Source organism: Oncorhynchus tshawytscha, unplaced genomic scaffold (genome assembly GCF_018296145.1).
Source record: "Oncorhynchus tshawytscha isolate Ot180627B unplaced genomic scaffold, Otsh_v2.0 Un_contig_12808_pilon_pilon, whole genome shotgun sequence".
In the NCBI taxonomy this organism is placed as follows: Eukaryota; Metazoa; Chordata; class Actinopteri; order Salmoniformes; family Salmonidae; genus Oncorhynchus; species Oncorhynchus tshawytscha.
This window is the reverse complement of record NW_024607237.1, coordinates 1-15,617: the sequence shown is the minus strand read 5'-3', so window position 1 is coordinate 15,617 and position 15,617 is coordinate 1. Positions and strand designations below refer to the sequence as shown.

At 46.3% G+C, this 15,617-nt stretch overlaps 1 protein-coding gene and 2 long non-coding RNA genes across 6 annotated transcripts; 1 reads left to right on the top strand and 2 right to left on the bottom strand.

Annotated features, from left to right (window-relative positions):
* Positions 1 to 300: 300 nt before the first annotated feature.
* On the top strand, positions 301 to 1,422 carry LOC121842418. The gene is made up of 2 exons (XR_006081102.1): positions 301 to 467; positions 573 to 1,422. It is a non-coding gene; the product is annotated as an uncharacterized LOC121842418 (long non-coding RNA).
* A 394-nt stretch (positions 1,423 to 1,816) lies between these two features.
* On the bottom strand, positions 1,817 to 3,582 carry LOC121842417. 4 transcript variants are annotated; one of them, XR_006081098.1, is made up of 3 exons: positions 2,541 to 3,582; positions 2,220 to 2,507; positions 1,817 to 2,144 (listed from the first exon to the last, which is right to left on the bottom strand). It is a non-coding gene; the product is annotated as an uncharacterized LOC121842417 (long non-coding RNA). The 4 variants fall into 4 exon arrangements; XR_006081101.1 differs by having other exon boundaries at positions 1,817 to 2,093; XR_006081099.1 differs by lacking the exon at positions 1,817 to 2,144 and having other exon boundaries at positions 2,162 to 2,375; positions 2,427 to 2,507.
* A 1,652-nt stretch (positions 3,583 to 5,234) lies between these two features.
* On the bottom strand, positions 5,235 to 15,541 carry LOC121842416 (rho GDP-dissociation inhibitor 2-like). Its single transcript, XM_042312409.1, has 3 exons — positions 15,457 to 15,541; positions 6,656 to 6,719; positions 5,235 to 6,435 (listed from the first exon to the last, which is right to left on the bottom strand). Exons 1-3 carry the CDS (start codon positions 15,496 to 15,498, stop codon positions 6,236 to 6,238), a joined length of 306 nt encoding a protein of 101 aa, XP_042168343.1. The 5' UTR covers positions 15,499 to 15,541; the 3' UTR covers positions 5,235 to 6,235.
* Between the last annotated feature and the right edge of the window lie 76 nt (positions 15,542 to 15,617).

The window sequence follows — 15,617 nt, the reverse complement described above, 5'->3', positions numbered from 1 at the left end:
CTTATTCACCATGTAGTGCACTACTTTAGACCAGAGCCCTATTCCCTATATAGGGCACTACTTTAGACCAAAGCCCTATTCCATATATAGTGCACTACTTTAGACCAGAGCCCTATTCCCTATATAGTGCACTACTTTAGACCAGAGCCTAATTCCATATATAGTGCACTACTTTAGACCAGAGCCCTATTCCCTAGATAGTGCACTACCTTTAACTACAGCATTATTCCATATATAGTGCACTACTTTAGACCAGAGCCCTATTCCCTATATAGTGCACAACATTATACTACAGCCCTATTCCCTATATAGTGCACTACTTTATACTACAGCCCTATTCCCTATATAGTGCACTACTTTTAACCAGAGCCCTGAATAGACCAGACACCTAATCATCTATATACATCTTAATCTAGCATTGTGTTTCTCCTATTAATCACCCTGTGAATGACTCTCTATGGGTCCAGGTTAACACACTATAAATGACTCTCTATGGGAACATAAAGAATGACTCTCTATGGGTCCAGGTTAACACTCTATAAGGGGAACAGAATGACTCTCTATGGGTCCAGGTTAACACACTATAAAGGGAACAGAATGACTCTCTATGGGTCCAGGTTAACACTCTATAAGGGGAACAGAATGACTCTCTATGGGTCCAGGTTAACACACTATAAAGGGGAACAGAATGACTCTCTATGGGTCCAGGTTAACACACTATAAAGGGGAACAGAATGACTCTCTATGGGTCCAGGTTAACACTCTATAAAGGGGAACAGAATGACTCTCTATGGGTCCAGGTTAACACTCTATAAAGGGGAACAGAATGGCTCTCTATGGGTCCAGGTTAACACACTATAAAGGGAACAGAATGACTCTCTATGGGTCCAGGTTAACACTCTATAAGGGGAACAGAATGACTCTCTATGGGTCCAGGTTAACACTCTATAAGGGGAACAGAATGACTCTCTATGGGTCCAGGTTAACACTCTATAAAGGGAACAGAATGACTCTCTATGGGTCCAGGTTAACACTCTATAAGGGGAACAGAATGACTCTCTATTGGTCCAGGTTAACACTCTATAAGGGGAACAGAATGACTCTCTATGGGTCCAGGTTAACACATTATAAAGTGAATAAGAGTCCATTTGGAACACAGCCACAGTAGTAATAACAAAGGTATTTTTTGATCAAAATCCCTGTAAATATCTGCGGTATCCTTGCCAACCCATTTCAATCTGCAGGTTGTTTTTTTCTTTTCAAAATCACAACGTGACAGTAAACCAGTCTTTAAAGAAAAAAGAGATCTGAAACCATGCAACACTCAACAAGCCCACGTTACAGTTACTTCTGGGTTCGCCACCGTTTTGAATGGCATCATCAATATCATCATCATCATCATCATCATCATCATCATCATCATCAATATCATGATCATCGTCATCAATATCATGATCATCATCATCAATATCATCATCATCATCATCAATATCATGATCATCATCATCAATATCATCATCATCAATATCATGATCATCGTCATCAATATCATGATCATCATCATCAATATCATCATCATCATCATCAATATCATGATCATCATCATCAATATTATCATCATCAATATCATGATCATTATCAATATCATGATCATCATCAACAATATCATGATCATCATCAATATCATCATCATCAATATCATGATCATCATCAATATCATGATCATCATCATCATCATCAATATCATCATCATCATCATCAATATCATCATCATCAACACTTACAACACCATAAGACTTCACACAACAGTGACAAGGACGTTTTGACGTTTTTTTGGGGGGGGGAGACAGAATCGATCAAATCTCGAAGACCTCATCCACTGAGTTTCCATGACAGGACAAAACGGGTCACGTCGTAGATAGAACGGGGTTCTCTTCTGTTTCATTAGTTCGTTACCCGAGTCCATCGCTGCCTTTAGGCCTCATGCTTGGTGTTAAAGGGGGACAGTGACGAGCAACAGATATACACTACACTTCAGCAAACTAACCACTGGCACCAAACACTAACCTGCTGCTCCCAGATCAGTGTCTAACCTCCGTGTTGGCACCAAACACTAACCTGCAGCTCCCAGATCAGTGTCTAACCTCCGTGTTGGCACCAAACACTAACCTGCTGCCCCAGATCAGTGTCTAACCTCCGTGTTGGCACCAAACACTAACCTGCAGCTCCCAGATCAGTGTCTAACCTGCTGCTCCCAGATCAGTGTCTAACCTGCTGCTCCCAGATCAGTGTCTAACCTGCTGCTCCCAGATCAGTGTCTAACCTGCTGCTCCCAGATCAGTGTCTAACCTGCTGCTCCCAGATCAGTGTCTAACCTCCGTGTTGGCACCAAACACTAACCTGCAGCTCCCAGATCAGTGTCTAACCTGCTGCTCCCAGATCAGTGTCTAACCTGCTGCTCCCAGATCAGTGTCTAACCTGCTGCTCCCAGATCAGTGTCTAACCTGCTGCTCCCAGATCAGTGTCTACCAAACACTAACCTGCTCCCAGATCAGTGTCTAACCTGCTGCTCCCAGATCAGTGTCTAACCTGCTGCTCCCAGATCAGTGTCTAACCTGCTGCTCCCAGATCAGTGTCTAACCTGCTGCTCCCAGATCAGTGTCTAACCTGCTGCTCCCAGATCAGTGCCCAGATCAGTGTCTAACCTGCTGCTCCCAGATCAGTGTCTAACCTGCTGCTCCCAGATCAGTGTCTAACCTGCTGCTCCCAGATCAGTGTCTAACCTGCTGCTCCCAGATCAGTGTCTAACCTGCTGCTCCCAGATCAGTGTCTAACCTGCTGCTCCCAGATCCGTGTCTAACCTGCTGCTCCCAGATCCGTGTTGTGCCATCATTCCATTCATTGTCATGTTTGGATGCCAGGAAGTGGCAAGGAGTGACATGATGGTCCAAGCATACTGATATACCCAGGCTAACCAATCACCATCATAACATTCTAATTTACATTCTGACTGGAATAATCATGGCATGATACTTTGGGTGCTAACAGTGGCGCCCATTACAGATACTAAACCTCAAACCCAGTTGACCCTCTACTGTACTGTATAGATATGTCTCAGGGTCAATAACCTGCCAGGCTACTTCCGTTGGGCTGTATTCTGTAGCGACTACTCCAGAACATATTGTACACATCACAATCACATTTTCTTCATCATAGCCAGACAACAGGCCTCCTCGGGATGTTTACATGAGATTTAATGGAGGATGGTTGATACATGGTGAATGACGTTACCTTTTAAAGAGCAACTCTCTCAATAGGCAAAGAGGCAGACATTTTGGGGAAATGACATTCAAGCAGCATTGAAAAAAATAGAGCAACTATAAAGGACAAACCTGAGAAAACAACAGTTGTCTGTTGATATGTTACCATGGTAAAACTCCTCCAGACTGCGTGAAACCATGTTGTTTTACATGAATCCAATAACAGCTCAGGTGTGTCAAGTATAACAGAGACAGGAGGCAACTGAAAGACACAGTAACAGAAATGAGATTCTAGATGTAGGACTTAGAAGATGGTCATTCTAGATGAGGACTTAGAAGATGGTCATTCTAGATGTAGGACTTAGAAGATGGTCATTCTAGAACTATAACTTAGAAGATGGTCATTCTAGAACTATAACTTAGAAGATGGTCATTCTAGAAGTAGGACTTAGAAGATGGTCATTCTAGATGTAGGACTTAGAAGATGGTCATTCTAGATGTAGGACTTAGAAGATGGTCATTCTAGATGTAGGACTTAGAAGATGGTCATTCTAGATGTAGGACTTAGAAGATGGTCATTCTAGATGTAGGACTTAGAAGATGGTCATTTTAGAACTATAACTTAGAAGATGGTCATTTTAGAACTATAACTTAGAAGATGGTCATTCTACAAGCATTTCGCTACACTCGCATTAACATCTGCTAACCATGTGTATGTGACAAATACAATTTGATTTGATTTGATTTGATTTAGATGTAGGACTTAGAAGATGGTCATTCTAGAACTATAACTTAGAAGATGGTCATTATAGATCTAGAACTTAGAAGATGGTCATTCTAGATGTAGAACTTAGAAGATGGTCATTCTAGAACTAGAACTTAGAAGATGGTCATTCTAGATGTAGGACTTAGAAGATGGTCATTTTAGAACTATAACTTAGAAGATGGTCATTCTAGAACTATAACTTAGAAGATGGTCATTATAGATCTAGAACTTAGAAGATGGTCATTATAGAACTATAACTCAGAAGATGGTCATTTTAGAACTATAACTTAGAAGATGGTCATTATAGATCTAGAACTTAGAAGATGGTCATTCTAGATGTAGGACTTAGAAGATGGTCATTCTAGATGTAGGACTTAGAAGATGGTCATTCTAGATGTAGGACTTAGAAGATGGTCATTCTAGATGTAGGACTTAGAAGATGGTCATTCTAGATGTAGGACTTAGAAGATGGTCATTCTAGATGTAGGACTTAGAAGATGGTCATTTTAGAACTATAACTTAGAAGATGGTCATTCTAGATGTTGGACTTAGAAGATGGTCATTCTAGAACTATAACTTAGAAGATGGTCATTCTAGATGTAGGACTTAGAAGATGGTCATTCTAGATGTAGGACTTAGAAGATGGTCATTTTAGAACTATAACTTAGAAGATGGTCATTTAGAACTATAACTTAGAAGATGGTCATTCTACAAGCATTTCGCTACACTCGCATTAACATCTGCTAACCATGTATGTGACAAATAAAATTTGATTTGATTTGTTTAGATGTAGGACATGGTCATTCTAGAACTATAACTTAGAAGATGGTCATTATAGATCTAGAACTTAGAAGATGGTCATTCTAGATGTAGGAATTAGAAGATGGTCATTCTAGAACTAGAACTTAGAAGATGGTCATTCTAGATGTAGGACTTAGAAGATGGTCATTTTAGAACTATAACTTAGAAGATGGTCATTCTAGAACTATAACTTAGAAGATGGTCATTATAGATCTAGAACTTAGAAGATGGTCATTATAGAACTATAACTCAGAAGATGGTCATTTTAGAACTATAACTTAGAAGATGGTCATTCTAGAACTATAACTTAGAAGATGGTCATTATAGATCTAGAACTTAGAAGATGGTCATTCTAGAACTAGGACTTAGAAGATGGTCATTCTAGATGTAGGACTTAGAAGATGGTCATTCTAGATGTAGGACTTAGAAGATGGTCATTCTAGAACTATAACTTAGAAGATGGTCATTTTAGATCTAGAACTTAGAAGATGGTCATTCTAGAACTAGAACTTAGAAGATGGTCATTCTAGATGTAGGACTTAGAAGATGGTAACTTCTTGAGGAGTATGAGGAGTATGAGGAGTATGAGGAGTATGAGGAGTATGAGACACGCTGTTGTCAAACATTCTAACTGATAACTAACATTACAAAGGGATGCTCCTTGAAACCTTGTTGAACTGGCAATATTCCGAATAGAACACTTTAGAATAACCTTCTAGAATGTGCCTCTCCCACTATGGGGTGTAAATACATCTCCATACTCCAACGTCACTGTATGAGTGAGTCCCAGGGTTTAACTTCATTTGATCCCCTTCAGTTAACACACTGTAGCAGAGAACATCAGATTACATCACACATAGACAAGTGGATCTCCACCTACAGCTCATACCCCCTGCCTCCCAAAATGGCCCCCTATTCCCTACATAGTGCACTACTTTTATCCAGAGCCCTGCGGGTAGTGCACTATATAGGGAATAGGGGGCCATTTTGGTTTGTAGCCCACGATGTTCGGTTGTCTACTATGATGTATACTGGTTTGGTTTTGACAACATCCTCTCTGTCTCGTTCTAGACCGTGCCTAACCTAACTTCCTGTTTACACCTTTCATACCGGCCTCTGTCTTTTACTATTATACAGGTGGGCCTTGGAGGGAGGGGGAGAGGAGGGGGAGGAAGAAAGAGGGAGAGACAGTCCTTCTAAATGAAGAGGGAGAGAAGGAGGGAGAGGGGAGACAAGGGGAGAGGGAAGCATGGAGAGGATGAGGTCTCTACCCATCCCAGTCCATCTTGATGGAGGAAGGAGGGATGAAAGTGGGGGAGACGGGAGAGAGAAGGAAGGAAGGAAGGAAGGAAGGGAGAGGTGGAGACACAGGGAGATGGAAGGAGGGAGAGAGAAATGAGGCTCCTCTCTATTCATCCCAGTCCTTCTTGATTCCCAGGTTCCACTCCCAGGAGAGGTGGTCGGTCTTGTCGTCGTCGGTGAAGTGGGACTTGATGTGGTAGCTGCCTCTGACAATCATGCCTTTGGGCGCCTCCTCCACCGGGGTCATGAACTCGTGCTCCTCCACCCGCGGCCCGTAGCTGCCCACCATGTACACCGCCTTGTCCACTGCACGACACAAAATGGACGCTCAGTTGCACACTTGCTAGCCAGTTTTTAGGTGAATGTCGGGAAACTGACATCTTGTGTAAATGAAAACACACAAAATGGCAGCTCAGTTGCATCGATGTTAACCCGAATTAGGTTTATGTATCAGAAACTGACACGGTCTATGGGCCTAAACAGCACAGCGTATCCACAGCTCGGCACAAAATGGGGTCCTCCTTACCTCTGATTCCTTTCCTGTAGGTCAGATGGACGTACTTCAGCCCAGACACAATATCCCTGTTAACCTGGAGAGGAGAGGAGAGGAGGGGAGGGAAGGGGAGAGGAGGAGGAGAGGAGGAGAGGAGGAGGAGGAGGAGGGTTATCAGGAGCAATAAATAAACAATGTAAATTCATTGGGACTGAAAATCTGAAATGCATTTAAACACAGTATGAACTTATATGGAGGAGAGGAGAGGAGAGGAGAGGAGAGGAGAGGAGAGGAGAGGAGAGGAGAGGAGAGGAGAGGAGAGGAGAGGAGAGGAGGAGAGGAGAGGAGAGGAGAGGAGAGAGGAGAGGAGAGGAGAGGAGAGAGAGGGGAGAGGAAGGAGAGGAGGAGAGGAGAGGAGGAGGGAGGAGGAGAGGAGGAGAGTTTAGAGGAGAGGAGGGAGGAGAGGAGAGGGAGAGGAGAGGAGGGAGGAGAGGAGAGGGAGGAGAGGAGAGGAGGAGGGAGGAGGAGAGGAGGGAAGAGGAAAGGAAAGGAGAGGAGAGGAGAGGAGAAATTGGAGGAGGGGAGAGGAGGGAAGGAGGGAAAGGAAAGGAGAGGAGAAATTGGAGGAGGGAAGGAGAGGAAGGAGAGGAGAGGAGAAATTGAGAGGAAGGAGGAAAGGAGAAATTGGAGGAGGGAGAGGAGGGAAGGAGAGGAAAGGAAAGGAGAGGAGGAGGAGGGAAGAGGAGGGAAGGAGAGGAAAGGAAAGGAGAGGAGAAATTGGAGGAGGGAAAAAGGAAAGGAGAGAGGAGAAATTGGAGGGGAAGGGAGAGGAGAGGAGGAAGGAGAGGAAAGGAAAGGAGAGGAGGAGAGAGGAGGGAGGAGAGGAGGGAGAAGAGGAGGAGGGAGAGGAGAGGGAGGAGAGGAGAAATTGGAGGAGGGAGAGGAGGGAAGGAGAGGAAAGAAAGGAGAAGGGAGAGGAGAGGGAGGAGAGGAAGGAGAGGAGAGGAGAAATTGGAGGAGGGGAGAGGAGGGAAGGAGAGGAAAGGAAAGGAGAGGAGAGGAGAAGGGAGAGGAGAGGAAGGAGAGGAAAGGAGAAATTGAGAGGAGGGAGAGAGGAAGGAGAGGAAAGGAAAGGAGAGGAGAGGAGAAATTGGAGGAGGGAAGGAGAGGAGAGGAGAGGAGAGGAGAGGAGGGAGAGAGGAGAGGAGGAGGGGTGGAGGAGGGGAGAGGAGGGAAGGAGAGGAAAGGAAAGGAGAGGAGGAATTGGAGGAGGGGAGAGGAGGGAGGAGAGGAAAGGAAAGGAGAGGAGAGGAGAGGAGAAGGGAGAGGAGAAGGAGAGGAAAGAAATTGGAGGGAAGGAGAGGAGAGGAGAGGAGAGAGGGAGAGGAAGGAGAGAGAGGAGAGGAAGAGGAGAGGAGGGAGAGGAGAGGAAGGAAATTTGGAGGAGGGAGGAGGGAGGAAAAAAAAGGAGAAGGAGGAGGAGGGAAAGGAGGGAGGAGGAGGGAGGGAAGGAGAGAGGAAAGGAAGGAGAGGAGAGGAGAAATTGGAGGAGGGAGAGGAGGGAAGGAGGGAAGGAAAGAGGGAGAGGAAAGGAGAGGAGAGGAGAAATTGGAGGAGGGAGAAGGAGAGGAAGGAGAGAATTGGAGGAGGGAGGGAGAGGGGAAAGGAGAGGAGAGAGGGAGGGAGAGGAAGGAGAGGAGAGGAGAGAGAAATTGGAGGGAGGGAGGAGAGGAAAAAGGAAGGAGAGAAAGGAAAGGAGAGGAGAGGAGAAATTGGAGGAGGAGGGAAGGAGAGGAAGGAGGGAAAGGAGAGGAGAGGAGGAGAAATTGGAGGAGGGAAGGGAAGGAGAGGAAAGGAAAGGAGAGGAGAATTGGAGGAGGGGAGAGGAGGGAAGGAGAGGAAAGGAAAGGAGAGGAGAAATAGGAGGAAGGAGAGGAAAGGAGAGAGGAGGAGGGAGATTGGAGGAGGGAAGGAGGGACCCTAGGAAAGGAAAGGATTCAGTCCAGGAAAGGAGAGAAGGAGGAGGAGAGGAGGGAGAGGAGAGGAAAGGAAAGGAGAGGAGAGGAGAAATTGGAGGAGGGGAAGGAGAGGAGGGCAGGAGAGGAGGAGGGAGAGAGGAGAAATTGGAGGAGGGGAGAGGAGAGGAGGGAAGGAGGAAAGGAAAGGAGAGTTATCGTATATGGTCTCATCAAGAGGCAACGTTAAAGTATGACACCCTAGTCCTATTCAGTGCACAATGTTTGACCAGGGCACTTAGCCCTATAGACCCTGGTCTAAAGTAGTGCCCTTAGCCTATAGACCCTGGTCTAAAGTAGTGCCCATAGTCCTATAGGCCCTGGTCTAAAGTAGTGCCCTTAGCCCTATAGACCCTGGTCTAAAGTAGTGCCCTTAGCCCTATAGACCCTGGTCTAAAGTAGTGCCCATAGTCCTATAGGCCCTAGTCTAAAGTAGTGCCCTTAGTCCTATAGACCCTGGTCAAAAGTAGTGCCCTCAGTCCTATAGGCCCTGGTCTAAAGTAGTGCCCTTAGCCCTATAGACCCTGGTCTAAAGTAGTGCCCTCAGTCCTATAGGCCCTGGTCTAAAGTAGTGACCTTAGTCCTATAGGCCCTGGTCTAAAGTAGTGCCCTCAGTCCTATAGGCCCTGGTCTAAAGTAGTGCCCTCAGTCCTATAGGCCCTGGTCTAAAGTAGTGCCCTTAGTCCTATAGACCCTGGTCTAAAGTAGTGCCCTTAGTCCTATAGACCCTGGTCTAAAGTAGTGCCCTTAGTCCTATAGACCCTGGTCTAAAGTAGTGCCCTTAGTCCTATAGGCCCTGGTCTAAAGTAGTGCCCTATATATGGAATAGGGTGCCATTTGAGGCAATAAATCCCTACCAAAAAACAGTTGTTTTGGTGGCCTAGTGATGGAAGTTAGATCCCGCTGCCTGTTCAATGGTGCTTCTAAACCATCTCCAGAGAAGGTTTCCTGTTGGCATTTAAAAAGCCCTTGTGTACCTTTATAGATGAACAGACATGCCGTAGCCTGACACCGCCTGGTATAGAGGTCCTGGATGTCAGGAAGCTGACCCAAGTGATGTACTGGGCCGTTCGCACTACCCTCTGTAGTGCATTGCGGTCGGAGGCCGAGCAGTTGCCATACCAGGCAGTGATACAAACAGTCAGGATGCTCTCGATGGTGCAGGTGTAGAACCTTTTGAGGATCTGAGGACCCATGCCAAATCTTTTCAGTCTCTTGAGGGGGAATAGGTTTTGTCGTGCCCTCTTCACAACTGTCTTGGTGTGCTTGGACTATGTTAGTTTGCTGGTGATGTGGACCTGGAACTTGAAGCTCTCAACCTGCTCCACTACAGACCCATCGATGAGAATGGGGGCGTGCTCGGTTGTTATCCTGTAGTCGTCTTGATCAAGGAAGAGGTTGTTGTCCTGGCACCACACGAGGTCTCTGACCTCCCTATAGGCCGTCTCGTCGTGTCGGTGATCAGGCCTACCACTGTTTTGCCATCGGCAAGCTTGATGATGGTGTTGGGGTCGTACCTGGCCGTGCAGTCATGAGTGAACAGGGAGTACATTAGGGGACTGAGCACACACCCCTGAGGGGCCCCTGCACAACGCATCACCGGGGGCAAACTACCTGCCCTCTGGACACCTACACCACCCGATGCTACAGGAAGGCCATAAAGATCATCAGGACATCACCAGAGCCACTGCCTGTTCACCCGCTGTCATCCAGAAGGCAGTGAGGATGCATCAAAGCTGGGACAGGACTGAAAAACAGCTTCTATCTCAAGGCCATCAGACTGTTAAACAGCCACCACCAACATTGAGTGGCTACTGCCATGTCAATGACACTGACTCTACTCCAGCCACTTTAATCATGGGAATTGATGGGAAATGATGTAAATATATCACTAGCCACTTTAAACAATGCTACCTTATATAATGTTACTTACCCTACATTGTTCATCTCATATGCATACGTTGATACTGTACTCTATATCATCGACTGCATCCTTATGTAATACATGTATCACTAGCCACTTTAACTATGCCACTTGGTTTACATACTTATCTCATATGTATATACTGTACGCGATATCATCTACTGTATCTTGCCTATGCTGCTCTGTACCATCACTCATTCATATATCCTTATGTACATATTCTTTATCCCCTTACACTGTGTATAAGACAGGTTTTTTGGAATTGTTACATTACTGCATTGGGAACTAGAAGCACAAGCATTTCCTACCTCGCATTAACATCTGCTAACCATGTGTATGTGACAAATAAAATTTGATTTGATTTGATTTGTGTTGAGAATCAGCATAGCAGATGTGTTGTTACCTACCCTTACCACCTGGGGTGGCCCGTCAGGAAGTCAGGATCAGTTGCAGAGAGGTGTTTAGTCCCAGGGTCCTTAGCTAATTGATGAGCTTTGGGGGCACTATGGTGTTGAACGCTGAGCTGTAGTCAATGAATAGCATTTTCATTGGTGTTCCTTTTGTCCAGGTGGGAAAGAGCAGTGTGGAGTGCAATAGAGATTTATGGATCTGTTAGGGCGGGTATGCAAAGTGGAGTGGGTCTAGGGTTTCTGGGATAATGGTGTTGATGTGAGCCGTGACCAGCCTTTTAAAGCACTCCATGGCTACAGATGTGAGTGCTACGGGTCTGTAGTCATTTAGGCAGGTTACCTTAGTGTTCTTGGGCACAGGGACTATGGTGGTCTGCTTAAAACATGTTGGTATTACAGACTCGGACAGGAGAGGTTGAAAATGTCAGTGAAGACACCTACCAGTTGGTCAGCACATGCTCGCAGTACACGTCCTGGTAATCCGTCTGGCCCTGCGTCCTTGTGAATGTTGACCTGTTTAAAGGTCTTACTCACATCGGCTGAGGAGAACGTGATCACACAGTCTTCCAGAACAGCTGGTGCTCTCATGCATATTTCAGTGTTATTTGCCTCAAAGCGAGCATAGAAGTAGTTTAGCTCATCTGGTAGGCTCGTGTCACTGGGCAGTTCTCAGCTGTGCTTCCCTTTGTAGTCTGTAATAGTTTGCAAGCCCTGCCACATCCGGACGAGCATCAGAACCGATGTAGTACGACTCGATCTTAGTCCTGTATTGACGCTTTGCCTGTTTGATGGTTTGTCGGAGGGCTTTGCGGGATATATTATAAACTTCCGGGTTAGTCCTGCTTCTTGAAAGCGCCAGCTTTTCGCCTTTAACTCAGTGCAGATGTTGCCTGTAATCCATGGCTTCTGGTTGGGGTATGTACATACGGTCACTGTGGGGACGACGTCATCGATGCACTGATTGATGAAGCCAATGACTGATGTGGGGTACTCCTCAATGCCATCGGAGAAATCTCAGAACATATTCCAGTCTGTGTTAGCAAAACAGTCCTGTTGCTTAGCAACTGCTTCCTTTGACCACTTTTTTATTGATCTAGTCACTGCTGCTTCCTGCTTCAATTTTTGCTTGTAAGCAGGAATCAGGAGGATAGAATTATGTCAGGTTTGCCAAATGGAGGGCGAGGAGAGCTTTGTATGCGTCTCCTCATACCCTCGTAAAACTGACTATCCTACCGATCTGACTTCGACGATGTCATTTACAAAATAGCCTCCAACACCCTACTCAGCAAACTGGATGTAGTCTATCACAGTGCCATCCGTTTGGTCACCAAAGCCCCACTGGTCATCCCCAAAGTCAACACCTCCTTTGGTGCCTTTCCTTCCAGTTCTCTGCTGCCAATGACTGCAAGGAATTTCAAAAATCACTGAAGCTGGAGACGTATATCTCCCTCTATAACTTTAAGCATCAGCTGTCAGAGCAGCTTACCGATCACTGTACCTGTACACAGCCCATCTGTAAATAGCCCACCCAACTACCTCATCCCCATATTGTTATTTATCCTCTTGCTCTTTTGCACCCCAGTATCTCTACTTGCACATCATCATCTGCACATCTATCACTCCAGTGTTCATTTGCTAAATTGTAATTATTTCTTCTCCTCGTTTATGTCACACTGCTATGCTTTATCTTGACCAGGTCGTAGTTGTAAATGAGAACTTGTTTGCAACTGGCCTACCTGGTTAAATAAAGGTGTTCTCAACTGGCCTACCTGGTTAAATAAAGGTGTTCTCAACTGGCCTACCTGGTTAAATAAAGGTGTTCTCAACTAGCCTACCTGGTTAAATAAAGGTGTTCTCAACTGGCCTACCTGGTTAAATAAAGGTGTTCTCAACTGGCCTACCTGGTTAAATAAAGGTGTTCTCAACTGGCCTACCTGGTTAAATAAAGGTGTTCTCAACTGGCCTACCTGGTTAAATAAAGGTGTTCTCAACTGGCCTACCTGGTTAAATAAAGGTGTTCTCAACTGGCCTACCTGGTTAAATAAAGGTGTTCTCAACTGGCCTACCTGGTTAAATAAAGTTGTTCTCAACTGGCCTACCTGGTTAAATAAAGGTGTTCTCAACTGGCCTACCTGGTTAAATAAAGGTGTTCTCAACTGGCCTACCTGGTTAAATAAAGTTGTTCTCAACTGGCCTACCTGGTTAAATAAAGGTGTTCTCAACTGGCCTACCTGGTTAAATAAAGGTGTTCTCAACTGGCCTACCTGGTTAAATAAAGGTGTTCTCAACTGGCCTACCTGGTTAAATAAAGGTGTTCTCAACTGGCCTACCTGGTTAAATAAAGGTGTTCCCAACTGGCCTACCTGGTTAAATAAAGGTGTTCCCAACTGGCCTACCTGGTTAAATAAAGGTGTTCTCAACTGGCCTACCTGGTTGAATAAAGGTGTTCTCAACTGGCCTACCTGGTTAAATAAAGGTGTTCTCAACTGGCCTACCTGGTTAAATAAAGGTGTTCCCAACTGGCCTACCTGGTTAAATAAAGGTGTTCTCAACTGGCCTACCTGGTTAAATAAAGGTGTTCTCCAACTGGCCTACCTGGTTAAATAAAGGTGTTCTCAACTGGCCTACCTGGTTAAATAAAGGTGTTCTCAACTAGCCTACCTGGTTAAATAAAGGTGTTCTCAACTGGCCTACCTGGTTAAATAAAGGTGTTCTCAACTAGCCTACCTGGTTAAAAAAGGTGTTCCCAACTGGCCTACCTGGTTAAATAAAGGTGTTCTCAACTGGCCTACCTGGTTAAATAAAGGTGTTCTCAACTGGCCTACCTGGTTAAATAAAGGTGTTCCCAACTGGCCTACCTGGTTAAATAAGGGTGTTCTCAACTGGCCTACCTGGTTAAATAAAGGTGTTCTCAACTGGCCTACCTGGTTAAATAAAGGTGTTCTCAACTGGCCTACCTGGTTAAATAAAGGTGAAATTAAAAAAATTAAAAAAGAAGAGAGCAGAACAGAACCAAACAGAGCAGAAGAACCAAACAGAGCAGAAAGAACAGAACCAAACAGAGCAGAACAGAACCAAACAGAGCAGAACAGAACCAAACAGAAGAACAGAACCAAACAGAGCAGAACAGAACCAAACAGAGCAGAACAGAACCAAACAGAGCAGAACAGAACCAAACAGAGAAGAACAGAACCAAACAGAGCAGAACAGAACCAAACAGAGCAGAGAAGAACAGAACCAAACAGAGCAGAACAGAACCAAACAGAGCAGAGACAGAACCAAACAGAGCAGAACAGAACCAAACAGAGCAGAGAAGAACAGACCAGAGCAGAACAGAACCAAACAGAGCAGAACAGAAAGGTGAAGAGGAGATTGATCCCTGATCTGTTTCACCAGTCTTGTGCTTATCTCCCCCCCACCAGGTGTCTCCTATTTCCCTCCATTATCCCCAGTGTATTTATACCTGCATTTTCTGGTTGTCTGTTGCCAGTTCGTCTTGTTTTGTCAGGTCTTACCAGCGTGTTTCCTGTTTCTCCTGTTCAAGTTCTAGTTTTCTAGTCTTCCCAGTTCCAACCTTTCTGCCTGTCCTGACCCTGAGCCTGCCTGTCCTGGCCCTGAGCCTGCCTGTCCTGGCCCTGAGCCTGCCTGTCCTGGCCCTGAGCCTGCCTGTCCTGACCCTGAGCCTGCCTGTCCTGGCCCTGAGCCTGCCTGTCCTGGCCCTGAGCCTGCCTGTCCTGGCCCTGAGCCTGCCTGTCCTGGCCCTGAGCCTGCCTGTCCTGGCCCTGAGCCTGCCTGTTCTGGCCCTGAGCCTGCCTGTCCTGACCCTGAGCCTGCCTGTCCTGACCCTGAGCCTGCCCGTCCTGGCCCTGAGCCTGCCTGTCCTGACCCTGAGCCTGCCTGTCCTGGCCCTGAGCCTGCCTGTCCTGACCCTGAGCCTGCCTGTCCTGGCCCTGAGCCTGCCTGTCCTGACCCTGAGCCTGCCTGTCCTGGCCCTGAGGCTGCCTGTCCTGACCCTGAGCCTGCCTGCCGTTCTGGCCCTGAGCCTGCCTGCCGTTCTGGCCCTGAGCCTGCCTGTCCTGGCCCTGAGCCTGCCTGTCCTGGCCCTGAGCCTGCCTGTCCTGGCCCTGAGCCTGCCTGTCCTGGCCCTGAGCCTGCCTGTCCTGGCCCTGAGCCTGCCTGTCCTGGCCCTGAGCCTGCCTGTCCTGACCCTGAGCCTGCCTGTCCTGGCCCCTGAGCCTGCCTGTCCTGGCCCTGAGCCTGCCTGCCGTTCTGTCCCTGATTGACTCTGTCTTGGACTTACGAACCTCTGCCTGCCCTCGACCTGCCCTTTAAACTGTCCCTATGTTATAATAAATATTCTGAGACCCGAACCATCCGACTCCTGTATTCTGCATCTAGGTCAAATCCTGAGTCGTGACAGAGATGTTCTCAGCTTAAAGTGTATCTTGATTCTGTAGTCAGGACAAAGGAGGAGAAGGTTCTTACCTTGAAGTGTATCTTCACTCTGTAGTCCACTCCTTCCTTCATGGTGAAACTCTTCTTCTTCAGAGCCTCGGGTCACCTGCAGGTCAACACCATGACAACGTGAGGTCAACAGATGAGGTTATCACTTCAATATTCAAACACAACAGCCAAACTGCTGATGA